At 39.3% G+C, this 18787-nt stretch overlaps 1 protein-coding gene across 1 annotated transcript in view; it reads left to right on the forward strand.

Moving 5' to 3' along the window:
- The first annotated feature begins 278 nt into the window (after positions 1-278).
- CCT3 (chaperonin containing TCP1 subunit 3) overlaps positions 279-18787 on the forward strand; it is a 36409-nt gene continuing 17900 nt past the window's right edge. The window contains exons 1-7 of the mRNA XM_060757873.2: positions 279-410; positions 8773-8834; positions 10771-10821; positions 10957-11019; positions 13424-13520; positions 16141-16258; positions 17774-17960. Of these exons, the coding sequence (XP_060613856.2) occupies positions 380-410; positions 8773-8834; positions 10771-10821; positions 10957-11019; positions 13424-13520; positions 16141-16258; positions 17774-17960 (609 nt within the window). The 5' untranslated portion in view covers positions 279-379. The remainder of the gene's footprint in view (positions 411-8772; positions 8835-10770; positions 10822-10956; positions 11020-13423; positions 13521-16140; positions 16259-17773; positions 17961-18787) is intronic.

An 18787-nucleotide genomic window follows, 5' to 3' on the forward strand; every position in this document is an offset into this window, starting at 1 on the left:
CTGTCGCTTCAGTGTAGGCTTAGCAGCTCTTTCCCTTCTGCGCAGGCGCATTAGCAGCCTTGCGTTTTTCCTTCCCCGTCTCCTCAACGCATGCGCATGTGTGGAAGAGGACTCCGCGCACGCGCATTACTCCCCCTCCCTTCATTCTTCACAACCGTGCGGCCCGTTGTCCCTCTCAACCTACCATGCTGGGGAAGTAGGCGTGGCCGTTATGAGGAGACGCGTTTTCCTATTGGCGCAGAGCCGGAGAGAGAGGCCTCTGATTGGCGGAGTGCCCCAGCGGGCGAGTTAGGCTGCGCGGGGCGCGGTGAAACGGCGCTTTCCCGTCCCCTCCTCCTTTCTTTCCTCCAGAAGGTTCCGCGGCGACGTGAGGGAAAAGATGCTGGGCCAGCGCCCCGTCCTGGTGCTCAGTAAGTCCGGGGAAACCGAGGAGGGAGGAAGGAGGGAAGAAAACCCCCTCGGGGGGCTATTTTCCCCTGACGCGTGTCTTCTTTTGCACGTGTGAATGCCTCTTTAAGCCGGGCAGGGGCCTCCCAATGGGCCTGGCGGGGTTTCCTCACCCAGGAGGGCCTCAAGCTCTGTTCTGCTCCATTCTTGCTCCAAATTATGGCCCAGATCTGTAGTTCTGCTTTGTCAGTCTCCCACCCAAGATACTCGCCAGGGCTGGCCCTGCTTAGCAGCCAAGATCAGGCAGGATTGGGTGCTTTGGGGGGCAGTTGAGGAGAGAGAAGGTGTTACAACAGCAAAACAACAAAGGCTAAACAATCAGGCACATCTAATCGCCTCTCAACAAAAGATTCCCCCAGGCACTTCCAAGCAATTAAATGCTAATTAATTTGTGGGTGAACTATAATTCCCAAACCCTTCCAGTTTTTTCTGTTGGCCATGGGAGCCCTGTGTGCTAAGTTTGGCCCAATTCCATCGTTGGTGGAGTTCAGAATGCTCTTTGATTGTAAGTGAACTATAAATCCCAGCAACTACAACTCCCAAATCTCAAGATTCTATTTTCCCCAAACTCCACCAGTGTTCACATTTGGGCATATTGAGTATTCTTGTACAGTTTGGTCCAGATCCATCATTGTTCGAGTCCACAGTGATCTCTGGATGTAGGTGAACTACAACTCCCAAACTCAACGTGAATGCCCACCAAACCCTTCCAGTATTTTCTTGGTCATGGGAGAACTGTGTGCCAAGTTTGGCCCAATTCCATCGTTGGTGGAGTTCAGAATGCTCTTTGATTGTAGGTAAACTATAAATCCCAGCAACGACAATTCCCAAATGACAGAATCATTTTTTTTGAGTGAAAGACATACATTGGGTTATAGCAGGTATCTTGTGTCCAAATTTGGTGTCAATTCATCCAGTGGTTTTTGAGATTTGTTAATCCCACAAATGAACATTACATTTTTATTTATATAGATTGCACTATACCATTATATTGTAATATTATTAATAATGTTACATGTAATGTAAACATATAATTATAATTATAATATTGTATTATTATTACTAGTATTATATTGCATTACATTATAATATTATAAATATTATATATATACACACACACACACAATATACTATATTATTTGTAGCCAGCTTTTGTTCATTTTCATGGTTTCCTCCTTTCTGTTGAAATTTAAAATATTACAAAAAACTCTAAAATTACAACAGCAAAACAACAGAGAGTAAACAATCAGGCACATCGAATCACCTCTCAACAAAAGATTCCTCCAGGCACTTCCAAGCCATTAAATGCTAATCAAGGTGGTCAGTTGAAACACATAGCTCCAGCAGACAAGAGTCCTTTGTCCCACCCTGGTCATTCCACAAATATATAAACCCTTTTTCCTAGTTCCAACAGACCTCACTACCTCTGAGGATGCTTGCCATAGATGCAGGCGAAACGTCAGGGGAGAATGCCTCTAGACCATGGCCATACAACCCGGAAAAACCCACAACAACCCAGACATCTAATCACCTCTCAACAAAAGGTTGCCCCAGGCACTTCCAAGCCATTAAGCGACTAAAATGATAAAAGGTCTGGAGAACAAGCCCTATGAGGAGCGGCTCAAGGAGCTGGGCATGTTTAGCCTGAAGAAGAGAAGGCTGAGAGGAGATATGATGATAGCCATGTATAAATATGTGAGAGGAAGCCACAGGGAGGAGGAGGGAGCAAGCTTGTTTACTGCTTCCCTGGAGATTAGGACAAGGAACAATGGCTTCAAACTCCAAGAGAGGAGATTCCATCTGAACATGAGGAAGAACTTCCTGACTGTGAGAGCCGTTCAGCAGTGGAACTCTCTGCCCCGGAGTGTGGTGGAGGCTCCTTCTTTGGAAGCTTTTAAGCAGAGGCTGGATGGCCATCTGTCAGGGGTGATTTGAATGCAATATTCCTGCTTCTTGGCAGAATGGGGTTGGACTGGATGGCCCATGAGGTCTCTTCCAACTCTTTGATTCTATGATTCTATGATTAAATGCTAATCAAGGTGGTCAGTTGAAACATTCCCACCTAGCTCCAGCAGACAAGAGTCCTTTGTCCCACCCTGGTCATTCCACAGATATATAAACCCCTTTTCCTACTTCCAACAGACCTCACAACCTCTGAGGATGCTTGCCATAGATGTAGGTGAAAGGTCAGGAGAGAATGCCTCTAGACCATGGCCATACAGCCCGGAAAAACCTACAACAACCCAGACATCTAATCACCTCTTAACAAAAGATTTCCCCAGGCACTGCCAATCCTTTCCTGGTGATTCAAATATAATAATATATTGAATATACATGTCATATTGATACTATTATAGTGTGACACAATATACTACTACAATAATAAAATGATATTATAATCATATTTTTATATTAAATGTAATATTGCTAATAATAATAACAACAGTATAATGTTATAGTACAATGTAATATATAATATTGTGCTATGATAATAATAAAAATAATAATATATTATTATCGAAGGCTTGTTTTGTCGAAGGCTTTCATGGCCAGAATCACTGGGTTGTTGTAGGTTTTTTCGGGCTATATGGCCATGTTCCAGAGGCATTCTCTCCTGACGTTTCGCCTGCATCTATGGCAAGCATCCTCAGAGGTCGTGAGGTCTGTTGGAACTAGTAAAGTGGGTTTATATATCTGTGGAATGGCCAGGGTGGGACAAAGGACTCTTGTCTGCTGGAGCTAGGTGTGAATGTTTCAACTAACCACATTGATTAGCATTTGGTGGCCTGGCAGTGCCTGGGGAAATCTTTTGTTGAGAGGTGATTAGATGTCTGGGTTGTTGTAGGTTTTTCTGGGCTATATGGCCATGGTCTAGAGAGGCATTCTCTCCTGACGTTTTGCCTGCATCTATGGCAAGCATCCTCAGAGGTAGTGAGGTCTGTTGGAACTAGGAAAAAAAGGGGTTTATATATCTGTGGAATGACCAGGGTGGGACAAAGGACTCTTGTCTGCTGGAGCTAGGTGTGAATGTTTCAACTGACCACCTTGATTAGCATTTGATGGCCCGGCAGTGCCTGGGGAAATCTTTTGTTGAGAGGTGATTAGATGTATGGGTTGTTGTAGGTTTTTCTGGGCTGTATGGCCATGTTCTAGAGGCATTCCCTCCTGACGTTTCGCCTGCATCTATGGCAAGCATCCTCAGAGGTAGTGAGGTCTGTTGGAAGTAGGAAAATGGGTTTATATATCTGTGGAATGACTGGGGTGGGACAAAGGACTCTTGTCTGCTGGAGCTAGGTGTGTATGTTTCAACTGACCACCTTGATTAGCATTTGATGGCTTGGCAGTGCCTGGAGCAATTTTTTGTTGAGAGATGATTCGATGTGCCTGATTGTTTACTCTCTTGTAATTTTAGAGTTTTTTAATATTTTAAATTTCAACAGAAAGGAGGAAACCATGAAAATGAACAAAATCTGGCTACCAATATTAAAAAAACTAAAATTACAACAAATTGGGACATGATGCAGGGAATGGTTGGTATTTCTATAAAACACATATTAAAATACACAAAACAAAATACACGTTTTCCTACGTCTTTCCCTGCTCATATTTATTTACATTTATTAAATAGTCCAGTGTATTTTCGGTTGTCTTTGTTCCACTTCTCTATTGTCCGGCGTCTTGTCTACATCATTAAATAACCTGGTGCGCTTTCCAGAATTAATACAGGTTTTGTATGTTGTTTTCCCTTTCTATGCCTTTTGCTAAATGGAAGTTTTGATTTTGCATATCCAAAAAGGGTTTTTGTTCTATTCTTCCTCAAGTTCTATTCTTCTTTCTTGTCGTGCCTCCCTTCCATTCATAAAGGCAGAATCAGAGGGAGATTTGAATGGATTTGTGGGAGGAGAGAAAGAGCAGAGGAAATGGCCTAATATGGATGTCAGATTCCTCAAGTGGAACAACACATGTTTGTGACAGATAAAGATGTGAGTCAGGAAGATTTTACACAAGCAAAGTGTCATTTTTTTTTGAAGGACGGTGGAGTCCTTCAAGTTAAACTTTCTTTGCAAGCATAAATATTAAGATAAGTAAGGCAAGGGCTCAGTTTCCCATAGAGCAGTGGTTCATCAACCTGTGGGTCCCCAGATGTCTTGGCCTTCGACTCCCAGAAATCTGGTGAACTGTATTGCCGAAGGCTCTCATGGCTGGAATCACTAGGTTCTTGTGGGTTTTTTCGGGCTATAGGGCCATGTTCCAGAGGCATTCTCTCCTGACGTTTCGCCTGCATCTATGGCAAGCATCCTCAGAGGTAGTGAGGTCTGTTGGAATTAGGACAATGGGTTTATATATCTGTGGAATGGCTGGGGTGGGGCAAAGAGGGACAGGGCCTTCTCTGTGGTGGCCCCTCGGCTGTGGGATGCCCTTCCCATGGACATTAGATCAGCCCCTTCCCTAATGGTGTTTCGAAGAAAACAAAAACCTGGCTGTTTGAACAGGCGTTCGGATAAATAGTGCAATGAACACGATGAATATAGGAAACGGAATTATGGATGACAAATTGGATCACGATTTTAGTTACGAGATGTTAATGTGTTGTTATTGAGATGTCATTAGTTTGTATTTTATACTGTTAATGGTTTTAATATTGTATGTTGTTGGACTGACTTTTGCTCTTGTTGTGAACCGCGTTGGGTCGCCTACGGGCTGAGAAACTGCGGTATACAAGCAAAGTAAATAAATAAATAAATGAAGAGCTCTTCTCTGCTGGAGCTGGGTGTGAATGTTTCAACTGACCACCTTCATTAGCATTTGAAGGCCTGGCTGAGCCTGGGAAAATCTTTTGTTGAGAGGTGTTAAGATGCGCCTGGTTGTTTCCTCTCTGCTGTTTTGCTGTTGTAATTTTAGAGTTTTTTAATACTGGTAGCCAACTGAAGGTGGTCAGTTGAATGAAACATTCACACCTAGCTCCAGCAGAGAAGAGCTCTTTGCCCCACCCCAGCCATTCCACAGATATATAAACCCATTGTCCTACTTCCAACAGACCTCACTACGTCTGAGGACGCTTGCCATAGATGCAGGCGAAACGTCAGGAGAAATGCCTCTAGACCAGTGGTTCTCAACCTTCCTAATACCGCGACCCCTTAATCCAGTCCCTCATGTTGTGGTGACCCCCAACCATAACATTATTTTTGTTGCTACTTCATTACTGTAATTTTGCTCCTGTTATAAATTGTCATGTAAATATCTGATATGCAGGATGTACTTGCATTCACAAACACCCGATACACCCAAATTGAATACTGGTGGGATTGGGCAAGGGGATTGATTTTGTCATTTGGGAGTTGTAGTTGCTGGGATTTATAGTTCACCTACAATCAAAGAGTATTCCAAACTCCACCAGCAATAGAATTGGGCCAATCTTTCCACACAGAGCTCCCATGCCCAACAGAAAATATTGGAAGGGTTTGGTGGGCATTGACCTTGAGTTTGGGAGTTGTAGTTCACCTACATCCAGAGAGCACTGTGGACTCAAACAATTATGGCTCTGAACCAAATTTGGCACAAATACTTAATATGTCCACATGTGAACACTGGTGGTGTTCGAGGGAAGTAGACCATGACATTTGGGAGTTGTAATGGCTGGGATTTATAGTTCACCTACAATCAAGGAGCAGTCTGAGCCCCACCAGCGATATTTATTTATCGTGTCATCAGCAACCATTGTATTACAATTCTAACAGAGCAAAACAAACACAGAGATTAAAAAGAGAAAGAAAAAGAAAAAAAAACCACACAGATTTTGTAAATTTGGTATTTGGTTAAATGTCCTTTGACCAGTATCTGGCCACTTGGAGTGCCTCTGGGGTTGCCGCAAGAAGGTCCTCCATCGTGCATGTGGCAGGGCTCAGGGTGCATTGCAGCAGGTGGTCAGTGGTTTGTTCTTCTCCGCACTCGCATGCCGAGGATTCCACCCTGTAGCCCCATTTCTTAAGATTGGCTCTGCATCTCGTGGTGCCAGAGCGCAATCTGTTCAGCGCCTTCCAAGTCGCCCAGTCCTCTGAGTGCCCAGGGGGGAGTCTCTCATCTGGTATCACCCATGAATTGAGGTGCTGGGTTTGGGCCTGCCACTTTTGGACTCTCGCTTGCTGGGGTGTTCCAGCGAGTGTCTCTGTAGTTCTAAGAAAACTATGTCTTGATTTAAGTCGTTGACATGCTGGCTGATACCCAAACAGGGGATGAGCTGGAGATGTCTCTGCCTTGGTCCTTTCACTATTGGCTGCTACTTCCCGGCGGATGTCAGGTGGTGCAATACCGGCCAAGCAGTGTAATTTCTCCAGTGGTGTGGGTCGCAGACACCCCGTGATAATGCGGCATGTCTCATTAAGAGCCACATCCACTGTTTTAGTGTGATGAGATGTGTTCCACACTGGGCATGCATACTCAGCAGCAGAGTAGCATAGCGCAAGGGCAGATGTCTTCACTGTGTCTGGTTGTGATCCCCAGGTTGTGCCAGTCAGCTTTCGTATGATGTTGTTTCTAGCGCCCACTTTTTGTTTGATGTTCAGGCAGTGCTTCTTGTAGGTCAGAGCACGGTCCAAAGTGACTCCCCCCACCAGCGATAGAATTGGGCCAATCTTTCCACACAGAGCTCCCATGCCCAACAGAAAGTACTGCGTTTTCTGATGGTCTTTGGCGACCCCTCTGACACCCCCTCGCAACCCCCCCCCCCCGGGGTCCTGACCCCCAGGCTGAGAAATGCTGCTCTAGAACATGGCTCTATAGCCCTTAAAAACCCACAAGAACCTAGTGATTCCAGCCATGAAAGCCTTCGATAATATATTATATTATTAGCATAGTCCCAGCAACTACAACTCCCAAATGTCAAGAGTCTATTTTTCCAAAACTCCACCAGTGTTCGCATTGGGGCAGATTGAGTATTCGTGGCAGCGTTTCTCAACCTGGGGGTCGGGACCCGGGGGGGGGTCGCGAGGGGGTTTCAGAGGGGTTGCCAAAGACCGTAAGAAAACACAGTATTTTCTGTGGGTCATGGGGGTTCTGTGTGAGAAGTTTGGCCCAATTCTATCGTTGGTGGGGTTCGGAATGCTCTTGGTCGTTGGTAGAATGTCAAGGTCTATTTTCCTCAAACCCCACTAGTGTTCACATTTGGGCATATTGAGTACTCATGCTAAGTTTGGTCCAGATCCATCATTGTTTGAGTCCACAGTGCTCCCTGGTTGTGGGTGAACTACAACTCCAAAACTCAATGCCCACCAGACCCTTCTAGTATTTTCTGTTGGTCATGGGAGATCTGTGTGCCAAGTTTGGTTCAATTCCATTGTTGGTGGAGTTCAGAATGCTCTTTGATTGTAAGTGAACTCTAAATCCCAGCAACTACAACTCCCAAATGATGAAATCATCCCCCCCCCCCCCCAAAACCCCACCAGTATTCAAATTTGGGCGTATTGGGTATTTTGTCCAGTGAATGAAAATACATCCTGCATATCAGATATTTACATTATAACTCACAACAGTAGGAAAATTACAGTTGTAAAGTAGCAATGAAAATAATTTTATGATTATGGGGTCACCATAACATGAGGAACTGTATTAAGGGGTCGCAGCATTAGGAAGGTTGAGAAACATTGGTGTAGAGTTTGGTCCAGATCCGTCATTGTTTGAGTCCACAGTGATCTCTGGATGTAGGTGAACTACAACTCCAAAAACAAAGGACACTACCCACCAAACCCTTCCAGTATTTTCTGTTGGTCATGGGAGAACTGTGTGCCAAGTTTGGTTCAATTCCATCGTTGGTGGGGTATAGAACGTTCTTTGATTGTAGGTGAACTATAAATCCCAGCAACTACAACTCCCAAATGACGAAATCAATTTTTTTGATTGGCTTATGGTAGGTATCTTGTGTCCAAATTTGGTGTCAATTCATCCAGTGGTTTTTGAGATTTGTTAATCCCACAAATGAACACTACATTTTTGTTTATATAGATTGCACTATACTATTATATTGTAATATTATGAATATTACAATATTAATATAATACTAGTAATAATATGACAATATATTACAATATTAATATAATACTAGTAATAATATAATAGTATAAGTATAATTATACTTATACTATTATATTATTATTATTACTAGTATTATATTGTATTACATTATAATATTATAAATATTATATGTATATACAATATACTATATTATATTATTAGTAAAGACAAGATGGAAATGTCTTCTGCTCCCCTTTGTCTTCACTCTGGCCAGAGTAGCAGTATCAGACTTTAGATTAATTGTCCTTTTTCTCGCAGGTCAGAACACAAAGCGGGAGTCTGGAAGAAAAGTCCAATCCGGAAACATTAATGCTGCTAAGGTAGGCTTTCCTTTGTTCTTGTTATTACTAGCGTGGTCACTGGATATTGCCCAGGGTTATTTGAAAAAGCAATTTTAATGGTACAAAATGCATAAGATTGTGGAATAACTACAACTCCCATCATGTCAGGTTAACCCCGTGGAATTCCATCAGTTTGTTATGTTGGGCAAGTTTGCTCTAGATGTGTCGTTGGTGGGGTTCAGTCTGCTCTCAGGCTATACGGTAAACTACAACTCCCACTATGGTGAGTCAACCCCCTCAAACCCCTCCAGTAGGTTGAGTGAGTCCTAGGGGTTCTGCGTGCCAAATTTGGCCCAGGTCCATCATGGGTGGAGATCACTATTTCTCTGGTTGGGTGAACTACAACTCCCAGAAAGAAGGTCAGTCCCCTGTCTACCCCCCCCCCCCCCCAAAAACAAACCCCTCCAGTAATCAATTTTCAGCATATCAGGTCTGTGTGCCATTTGGTGTTTGGGTTCACAGTGCTCTCTGGATGTACGTGAACTACAACTCCCCCAAATCAAGGTGAAATATCCCCAAAGACCTCCAGGATTCTTTGCTGGCCATGGGAGCTCCGTGTGCCAAGTCAGGTCCAATTCAGTCTTTGGTGAAGTTCAGAGTGCTCATTAATTGCAAGTGAACTATACATCCCAGTACTTACAATGCAAAAATGCCCAAGCCAATTCCCCTCAAGTTCCACCAGTATTCAAATGTGGGCATATTGGGTATGCATTCCAAGTTTGGTCCAGATCCATCATTGTTTGGGCTCATGGTGCTTTCTGAATGTAGGTGAACTATAGCTCCTATAAATCCCTCCAAAGACCTCTAGAACATGGCCATATAGCCCAAAAAAACCTACAACAACCCAGTGATTTCGGCCATGAAAGCCTTCGACAATACCCCCAGTATGCTTTGTTGCTCATGGGGGTTCTGTATGCCAAGTTAGTCCCAGCTCTTAGATTGCAGGTGAACTATACATCCCAGTACCTGCAACTCCTATAAATCATGGTGAATTCTCCCCACACCTCTCTAGCATGTTCAATTGCTGATCGATTCCTCTGTTGTCTGTGTGCCATAGAAAAGGACAGGAAAGGGTTATTGGAGAGGCTGTGGGTGGGGTCATGCAAATTCCACACCAGTGGAGAGAGTAAGAAACACTGGGATGTCTGTGGTGGAGGAAACACATAACATCTAGGATGCAATTGCCTCCATATGAAAGCCTTCAGTTGGGTGGTGGGCAGTGTGGTGTTTGTGGAGGACATTGGCAGGGATCTTGGACATCTTTACACTGGGATGTCTGTGGTGGAGGAAACACATACAATCTAGGATGGAATTGCCTCCATATGAAAGCCTTCAGTTGGGTGGTGGACAGTGTGGTGTTTGTGGAGGACATTGGCAGGGCTCTTGGACATGTTTTCACTGGGATGTCTGTGGTGGAGGAAACACGTAACATCTAGGATGGAATTGCCTCCATATGAAAGCCTTCACCTGGGTGGTGGACAGTCTGGTGTTGGTGGAGGACATTGGACATTGACATCTTTACACTGGGATGTCTGTGGCGGAGGAAACCCTATTTCCCCCAAACCCCATCTGTGTTCATATTTGGGCATATGGAATATTCGTGCCAAGGTTGGTGCAGATCCATCATTGTTTGAGTCCACAATGCTCTCTGGATGTAGGTGAACTACAGCTCCCAAACTCAAGGCCAATGCCCACCAAATCTTTCTACTCTTTTCTGTTGGTCTTGGAAGTCCTGTGTGCCAAGTTTGGTTCAATTCCATCGTTAGTGAGGTTCAGAATGCGCTTTGGTTGTAGGGGAACTATAAATCCCAGCAACTACAATCCCCAAATGAATACAAAGTTGAAGCTTACATAGGAAGTTGGTTTGTGGTTAAGCGCAAAGAGCAATGTATATTCTGTTTCCTTTTCCTTGCAGACCATTGCCGATATTATCCGAACATGTTTAGGACCAAGGGCCATGATGAAGGTGAGAGAACGCTTTCTGTGCTTCCTTAGGCTTTGATTCGGCTTGCGCTTCAGTCTAATAATAATAATAATAATAATAATAATAATAATAATATAACAACAAATAACAGAAATAATCCCAAAATCCCCAATACAGATGCTGTTGGACCCCATGGGCGGAATTGTCATGACCAACGATGGCAACGCGATCCTCAGGGAAGTAAGTTTGTCTCAGTGGGTTTTTTTTTATGGTTATTATTAATTTGGGTTTAATGTTGACATTCCCATGTTTTTAATTGTAGTATTTAAAGTACATGATTACCTTGAGTCCAAGTTTTTGAGAAACAACGGGACTGTGGCACAGCTGCATTAAGATCACTTCTGACCGAAAGGTCATGAGTTCGTAGCCAGCCCGGGTTGGAGTGAGCTTCCGGCCAATTTGTGTAGCTTGTTGTCGACCTTTGCAACCCGAAAGACAGTTGCATCTGTCAAGTAGGAAAATTAGGTACCACTTATGTGGGGAGGCTAATTTAAATAATTTACGAGGCCATATAAATCTCCAGCAAGCAAGCAAAGGAATGAGGAAGTACTCCGTCAGTGCCTCAGATGGAAGCGACAGCTCCCCTGGTGGCACTCCTGGCAGGCTCCTCCTGCCGTGTATGTGTACATTGTAATCCGCCCTGGGGCTCATCTCCATTTCTAAGCCGAAGAGCCGGCGTTCTCCGTAGACACCTCCAAGGTCATGTGGCCACTGGCATGACAGCACGGAGCGCCGTTACCTTCCTGCCAAAGCGTTATCTAGTGATCTACTCACATTTGGAAGTTGGGGCTAACAGCGGAAGCTCACCCCACTCCCCAGATTCGAACCGCCGACTTTTTTGTCAGTGAGCTCAGCACCTCAGCGGTTTAACCCATTGCGTGAACCGGGGGAAAGGAAGTTGAGGTATTAAAGAAAATAGAGGTATAATCCAAAATATGTATTTATTATTATTTATTTATGCTATTTCTATCCCGCCCATATCCAAACAGTAATCCACCTGTCTCATGCTGATCCCAAGGAATACCCCAAAAGTCACAAGTACTGCATAAGTCCACAAGCAAAAGGTATACTTAGTAAAACTTGAGCAGGAATATAAAGACAAGAACATAGACAACTTCCAGGAAACTAAAATCGAAAACCGAGTCTTCTCTTGAATCAAGAACCAGAGAACTCAGGCCTAGCTTCTCACTTGAACGCTACATTGCCTGGACTGACTCTTAGGTAAACAACTTGCTAATTCATAGGCACCCATGAAATCATTTTTTCCCCTATGAAATCTATTTATTATTTATTTACGACATTTCTATGCTTCCCTTCTCACCCCGAAGGGGACTCAGAGCGTCTTACAAGATACAATATATTATATTATTAGCATAGTACAATATCAGTATTAAATATTACTATTATACCATTATAGTGTGATATTATTAGTAATATTACATGTAATATAAATATAGAATTATAATACCATATTATTAGTATTATATTGCATTACATTATAATATTAGGACAATATTAGGAGCCTCCGGTGGCGCAGTGGGTTAAACCCCTGTGCCGGCAGGACTGAAGACCGACAGGTCACAGGTTCAAATCCGGGGAGAGGCGGATGAGCTCCCTCTATCAGCTCCAGCTCCTCATGTGGGGACATGAGAGAAGCCTCCCACAAAGATGATAAAAACATCAAATCATCTGGGCGTCCCCTGGGCAACGTCCTTGCAGACGGCCAATTCTCTCACACCAGAAGCGACTTGCAGTTTCTCAAGTCTCTCCTGACACGACAAAAAATATATAATATTATAAATATTAAATGTATATACAATATATTATATTATATTATATTATATTATATTATATTATGAACATAGCACAGGAGTGGCAGCTGGTGCTGGGGAGAGGGGTCCCCAGCTGATGACATATGCAGGAGACAAGATGGCACTGTCCCCTGGACCCCTCTCTCTTCACTCTGGCCCAGACAAGAACATAGACAACTTCCAGGAAACTAAAATCCAAAACCAAGGCTTCGCTTGAATCAAGAACCAGAGAACTCAGGCCTAGCTTCTCACTTGAACGCTACGTTGCCTGGACTGACTCTTAGGTAAACAACTTGCTAATTCATAGGCACCCATGAAATCATTTTTTTCCCCTACGAAATCTCTTCCCAACTTTCCTGCATAATGGCTGTGCCCCATGATGCCTATTTTCTGCTCTGATATGTAAACGAAGACCTTTGTTGATCTCCGTATCTCCAGGTATTTTCTCCTGAGAGCCTTCCGTATCGCTTATCTGTTTGCCCGACTCCTTATCTAATGTTGCCGTTTCTGGCTCCTCCGACTGACTTTGAAGTTCTGCACTTTTCTGAGTCAGATTTTTCACAGAGAGAAGCATCATTCCCCTGACTTGAATCTCCATCACTTCGGATGGATATAAATAAAGTTTCTTGGGATGATGATAATAATAAAATAATAATAATAATAATAATAATAATAATAGGGATTTAATTTAATTTGGGTTTAACGTAGGCGTTCCCATGTTTTTAATTGTAATATTGAAAGTACGTGATATTTTCATTGCTTCTTTCGTCCAGATCCAAGTCCAGCATCCGGCGGCCAAGTCCATGATCGAAATCAGCCGCACTCAGGACGAAGAGGTGGGAGACGGGACCACGTCTGTCATTATCCTCGGTAAGATGGGGACATTTAATAATGGGGCTTATATATAATTAGATATAATATATATAATTATTAATTATAATAATTATAATTAATATAATAATTAATTATATATAATATAATATATTAATTATTAATAAAAATTAATAGGTAAGTAATATAATATATAATTATGCATAACTATACAATTATATATAATTATAATATACAATTCTATTACAATTATATATTTTATGTTATATTTAATAGTACTAATAATATTACAGTACAATGGTATAGTACAATGTAGTAATATATAATACTGATATTGTGCTTCGCTAATAGTATAATATATTATATGTATATATATCTTGTAAGCCGCTCTGAGTCCCTTTCGGGGTGAGAAGGGCGGCATAGAAATGCCATAAATAAATAAAATAATAAATAAATAAATTTATAATATTTTATATAATATATTATAATTTATTTTATACAATATATTATAATATAATGCTAATACATTATTTTAATTATATATTTAATATTGCAATTTAATGGTATAAGTACAATATAGTAATATAAATACTGATATTGTGCTATTCTAATAATATAATATATTGTGTATGTGTGTGTGTGTGTGTGTGTATATATATATAAAAAAGCTGCTCTGAGTCCCCTTCGGGGTGAGAAGAGTGGCATATAAATGCCGTAAATAAATAAAATAATAAATAAATAAATTTTATAATATTTTATATAATATTATAATTTATTTTATACAATATATTATAATATAATGCTAATAATAATACATTATTATTATATATTTAATATTACAATATAATGGTATAAGTACAATATAGTAATATAAATATTGATATTGTGCTATGCTAATAATATAATATATTGTATGCATATATATCTTGTAAGCCTCTCTGAGTCCCCCTTGGGGTGAGAAAAGCGGTGTATAAATACTGTAAATAAATCAATAAATTTATAATATTTTATATAATATAATATTATAATTTATTTTATACAATATATTATATTATAATGCTAATACAATATTATAATTATACATTTAATATTAAAATATAATGGTATAAGTACTGATATTGTGCTATGCTAATGATATTATATATTGTATGTATATATCTTGTAACCTGCTCTGAGTGCCCTTCGGGGTGAGGAGGGCGGCATAGAAATGGTGCAAATAAATAAAATAATTAATAAATAAATTTTATAACATTTTATATAATATAATATTATAATTTATTTTATACAATATTTTATATTATATTATAATGCTAATAATAATACAATATTATAATTATATATTTAATATTACAATATAATGGTATAAGTACAATATAGTAATATAAATATTGATATTGTGCTATGCTAATAAGATAATATATTGTGTGTGTGTGTATGTGTGTATGTATATGTGTGTTTGTGTGTGTGTATAATATAATATATATATTATAAGCTGCTCTGAGCCCTCTTCGGGGTGAGAAGGGCGGCATATAAATGCGGTAAATAAATAAAACAATAAATAAATAAATTTATAATATTTTATATAATATTATAATTTAGTTTATACAATATTTTATATTATATTATAATGCTTATAATAATACAATATTATATATTTAATTTTACAATTTAGTGGTATAAGTACAATATAGTAATATAAATACTGATATTGTGCTCTGCTAATAATATAATATATTGTATGTGTATATATATATATATATATATTTATCTTGTAAGCCGCTCTGAATCCACTTTGGGGTGAGAAGGGCGGCATAGAAATGCCGCAAATAAATAAAATAATAAATAAATTTATAATATTTTATATAATATAATAATATAATTTATTTTATACAATATTTTATATTATATTATAATGCTAATAACAATACAATATTATAATTATAATATTTAATTATAATAATATAATTATTTTATATTATATGTTATATAAATAGAATCATAATATATTATAATATAATATATTGCTAATAATAATACAATATTATAATTATATATTTAATATTACAATTTAATGGTAAAAGTAATTTTATATTGTTATGTATTGATATGTTTTATGTAATTATGATGTGTTGTTTATTGTTTTGCGTTTTCGGTTTGTGTTTTTTGGTTTCATACTATTGTATTTTGTTGTTTGGGCTTGGCCTCATGTAAGCCGTTCCGAGTCCCCATTGGGGAGATGGTGGCGGGGTATAAATAAAGATTATTATTATTATTATTAGTGCAATATAGTAATATAAATAAATAAATAAATTTATAATATTTTATATAATATAATATTATAATTTATTTTATACAATATTTTATATTATATTATAATGCTAATAATAATACAATATTATAATTATATATTTAATATTACAATTTCATGTAAGCCGCTCCGAGTTCCCATTGGGGAGATAGTGGCGGGATATAAATAAAGATTATTATTATTAGTAGTAGTACAATATAGTAATATAAATACTGGTATTGTGCTATGCATATAAATGGCGTAAATAAATAATAAATAAATAAATAATAAAATAAATAATAAAATAAATAATAAATAAATTTATAATATTTATAAATTACCTCTCATAATTGTCTTCGGTTTGCTCTCCAGCCGGAGAGATGTTGTCCGTGGCGGAGCATTTCCTGGAGCAGCAGATGCACCCCACGGTGATCATCAGCGCCTACAGAAAGGCCTTGGATGACATGATCAGCGCCCTGAAAAAGATCAGGTGAGCGGCGGAAAGAGAGGGGCGCCCCAGTCTGAGACTGCCTTTGTTGTTGTTGTCGTTGTGCACTTTCAAGTCGTTTCTAACTTAGAGTGACCCCAAAGTGAACATATCCAGCCATAGATGAGATTTATTTATTATTAATTTATTATTATTATTAGTATTATTATTTATAGATGAGATTTATTATTGGGTTGTTGTAGGTTTTTCGGGCTATATGGCCATGTTCTTAGAGGCATTCTCTCCTGACGTTTCGCCTGCATCTATGGCAAGCATCCTCAGAAGTAGTGAGGTCTGTTGGAACTAGGAAGGTGGGTTTATATATCTGGAATGACCAGAGTGGGGCAAAGGACTCTTGTCTGCTGGAGCTAGGTGTGAATGTTTCAACTGACCACCTTGATTAGCATTTGATGGCCTGGCAGTGCCTGGGGAAATCTTTTGTTGAGAGGTGTTTAGATGTCCTTGTTTGTCTGTTGGAACTAGGAAAAGGGGTTTATATATCTGTGGAATGACCAGAGTGGGGCAAAGGACTCTTGTCTGCTGGAGCTAGGTGTGAATGTTTCAACTGACCACCTTGATTAGCATTTGGTGGCCTGGCAGTGCCTGGGGAAATCTTTTGTTGAGAGGTGTTTAGATGTCCTTGTTTGTCTGTTGGAACTAGGAAAAGGGGTTTATATATCTGTGGAATGACCAGGGTGGGGCAAAGGACTCTTGTCTGCTGGAGCTAGGTGTGAATGTTTCAACTGACCACCTTGATTAGCATTTGGTGGCCTGGCAGTGCCTGGGGAAATCTTTTGTTGAGAGGTGTTTAGATGTCCTTGTTTGTCTGTTGGAACTAGGAAAAGGGGTTTATATATCTGTGGAATGACCCGGGTGGGGCGAAGGACTCTTGTCTGCTGGAGCTAGGTGTGAATGTTTCCTGTATTGTCGGAATCACTGGGTTGTTGTAGTTTTTTCTGGGCTATAGAGCCATGTTCTAGAGGCATTCTCTCCTGACGTTTCGCCTGCATCTATGGCAAGCATCCTCAGTGGTAGTGAGGTCTATTGAAACTAGGAAAATGGGTTTATATATCTGTGGAATGCCCCGGGTGGGACAAAGGACTCTTGTCTGCTGGAGCTAGGTGTGAATGTTTCAACTGACCACCTGGATTAGCATTTCATAGCCTGGCAGTGCCAGGAGCAATCTTTTGTTGAGAGGTGATTAGATGTCCCTGATTGTTTTCCCTCTGCTGTTTTGCTGTTGTGATTTTAGACAGCAAGTTTTAGACAGTATATATAGTTTGTAAGCCGCTCTGAGTCCCCGAGAAGGGTGGCATATAAATAAATAAATGTTAAAAGCCTTTTAAGAAAGATATATATGAGAGGGCATCGTCTAGAAGGGGATTCGCCACAGCTCAATAATTTTCAGATAGATTTTGGTCCGTTGATGTGTGGCCGTATGCTGAGCCAATTGAGGACTGTGGGTGAAGCTTTATTCTCTCCCGGAATCACCCGCTCTTTGCCCCTTGGCGTCCGCAGCACCCCCGTCGACGTCAACAACCGCGAGGCCATGCTCAAGATCATCCACAGCGCCATCGGCACCAAGGCCATCAGCCACTGGTCCAGCCTGGCCTGCAGCATCGCCCTCGACGCGGTCAAGACCGTGGAGTTCGAGGAGAACGGCAGGAAGGAGATCGACATCAAGAAATACGCCAAAGTGGAAAAGGTACCGCAGGGAGGGCAGGTCCTTCACGACATTTACAGTATTTTACCCTATTATTATTATTATTATTATTATTATTATTACATTTATTATTTTACTCTATCATTACTGTTATTGCATTTCCATTATTTTACTCTATTCTTCTTCTTATTATTACATTTATTATTGTACTCTATTATTACTGTTACTATTGCGGTTCCATTATTTTACTCTATCATTATTCTTATTATTACATTTATTACTTTACTCTATTATAATTGCATTTATTATTTTACATTATTATTATTGCATTTATTATTTTATTCTATTATTATTACAATTATTATTTTACTCTATTATTACTGTTATTTTCATTTCCATTATTTTATTCTATTATTATTACATTTATTATTTTACTCTATTACTGTTATTATTTCACGTCCATAATTTTACTCTATTATTTTATTCTATTATTATTTTATTTTATTCTATTATTATTACAATTATTATTATTATTATTATTTTATTCTATTATTACAATTATTATTATTATTATTTTATTCTATTATTACTGTTATTTTCATTTCCATTATTTTATTCTATTATTATTACATTCATTATTTTACTCTATTATTCTTATTATTATTATTACATTTATTATTTTACTCTATTACTGTTATTATTTCACTTCCATTATTTTACACTATTATTATTGCATTTATTATTTTACATTATTATTTTTGCATTTATTATTTTACTCTATGATTATTACATTTATTATTTTACTCATTACTGTTAATTTTGCATTTCCATTATTTTACTCTATTATTATTATTCTTATTATTACATTT

Source organism: Anolis sagrei, chromosome 12 (genome assembly GCF_037176765.1).
Source record: "Anolis sagrei isolate rAnoSag1 chromosome 12, rAnoSag1.mat, whole genome shotgun sequence".
NCBI lineage: Eukaryota > Metazoa > Chordata > Lepidosauria > Squamata > Dactyloidae > Anolis > Anolis sagrei.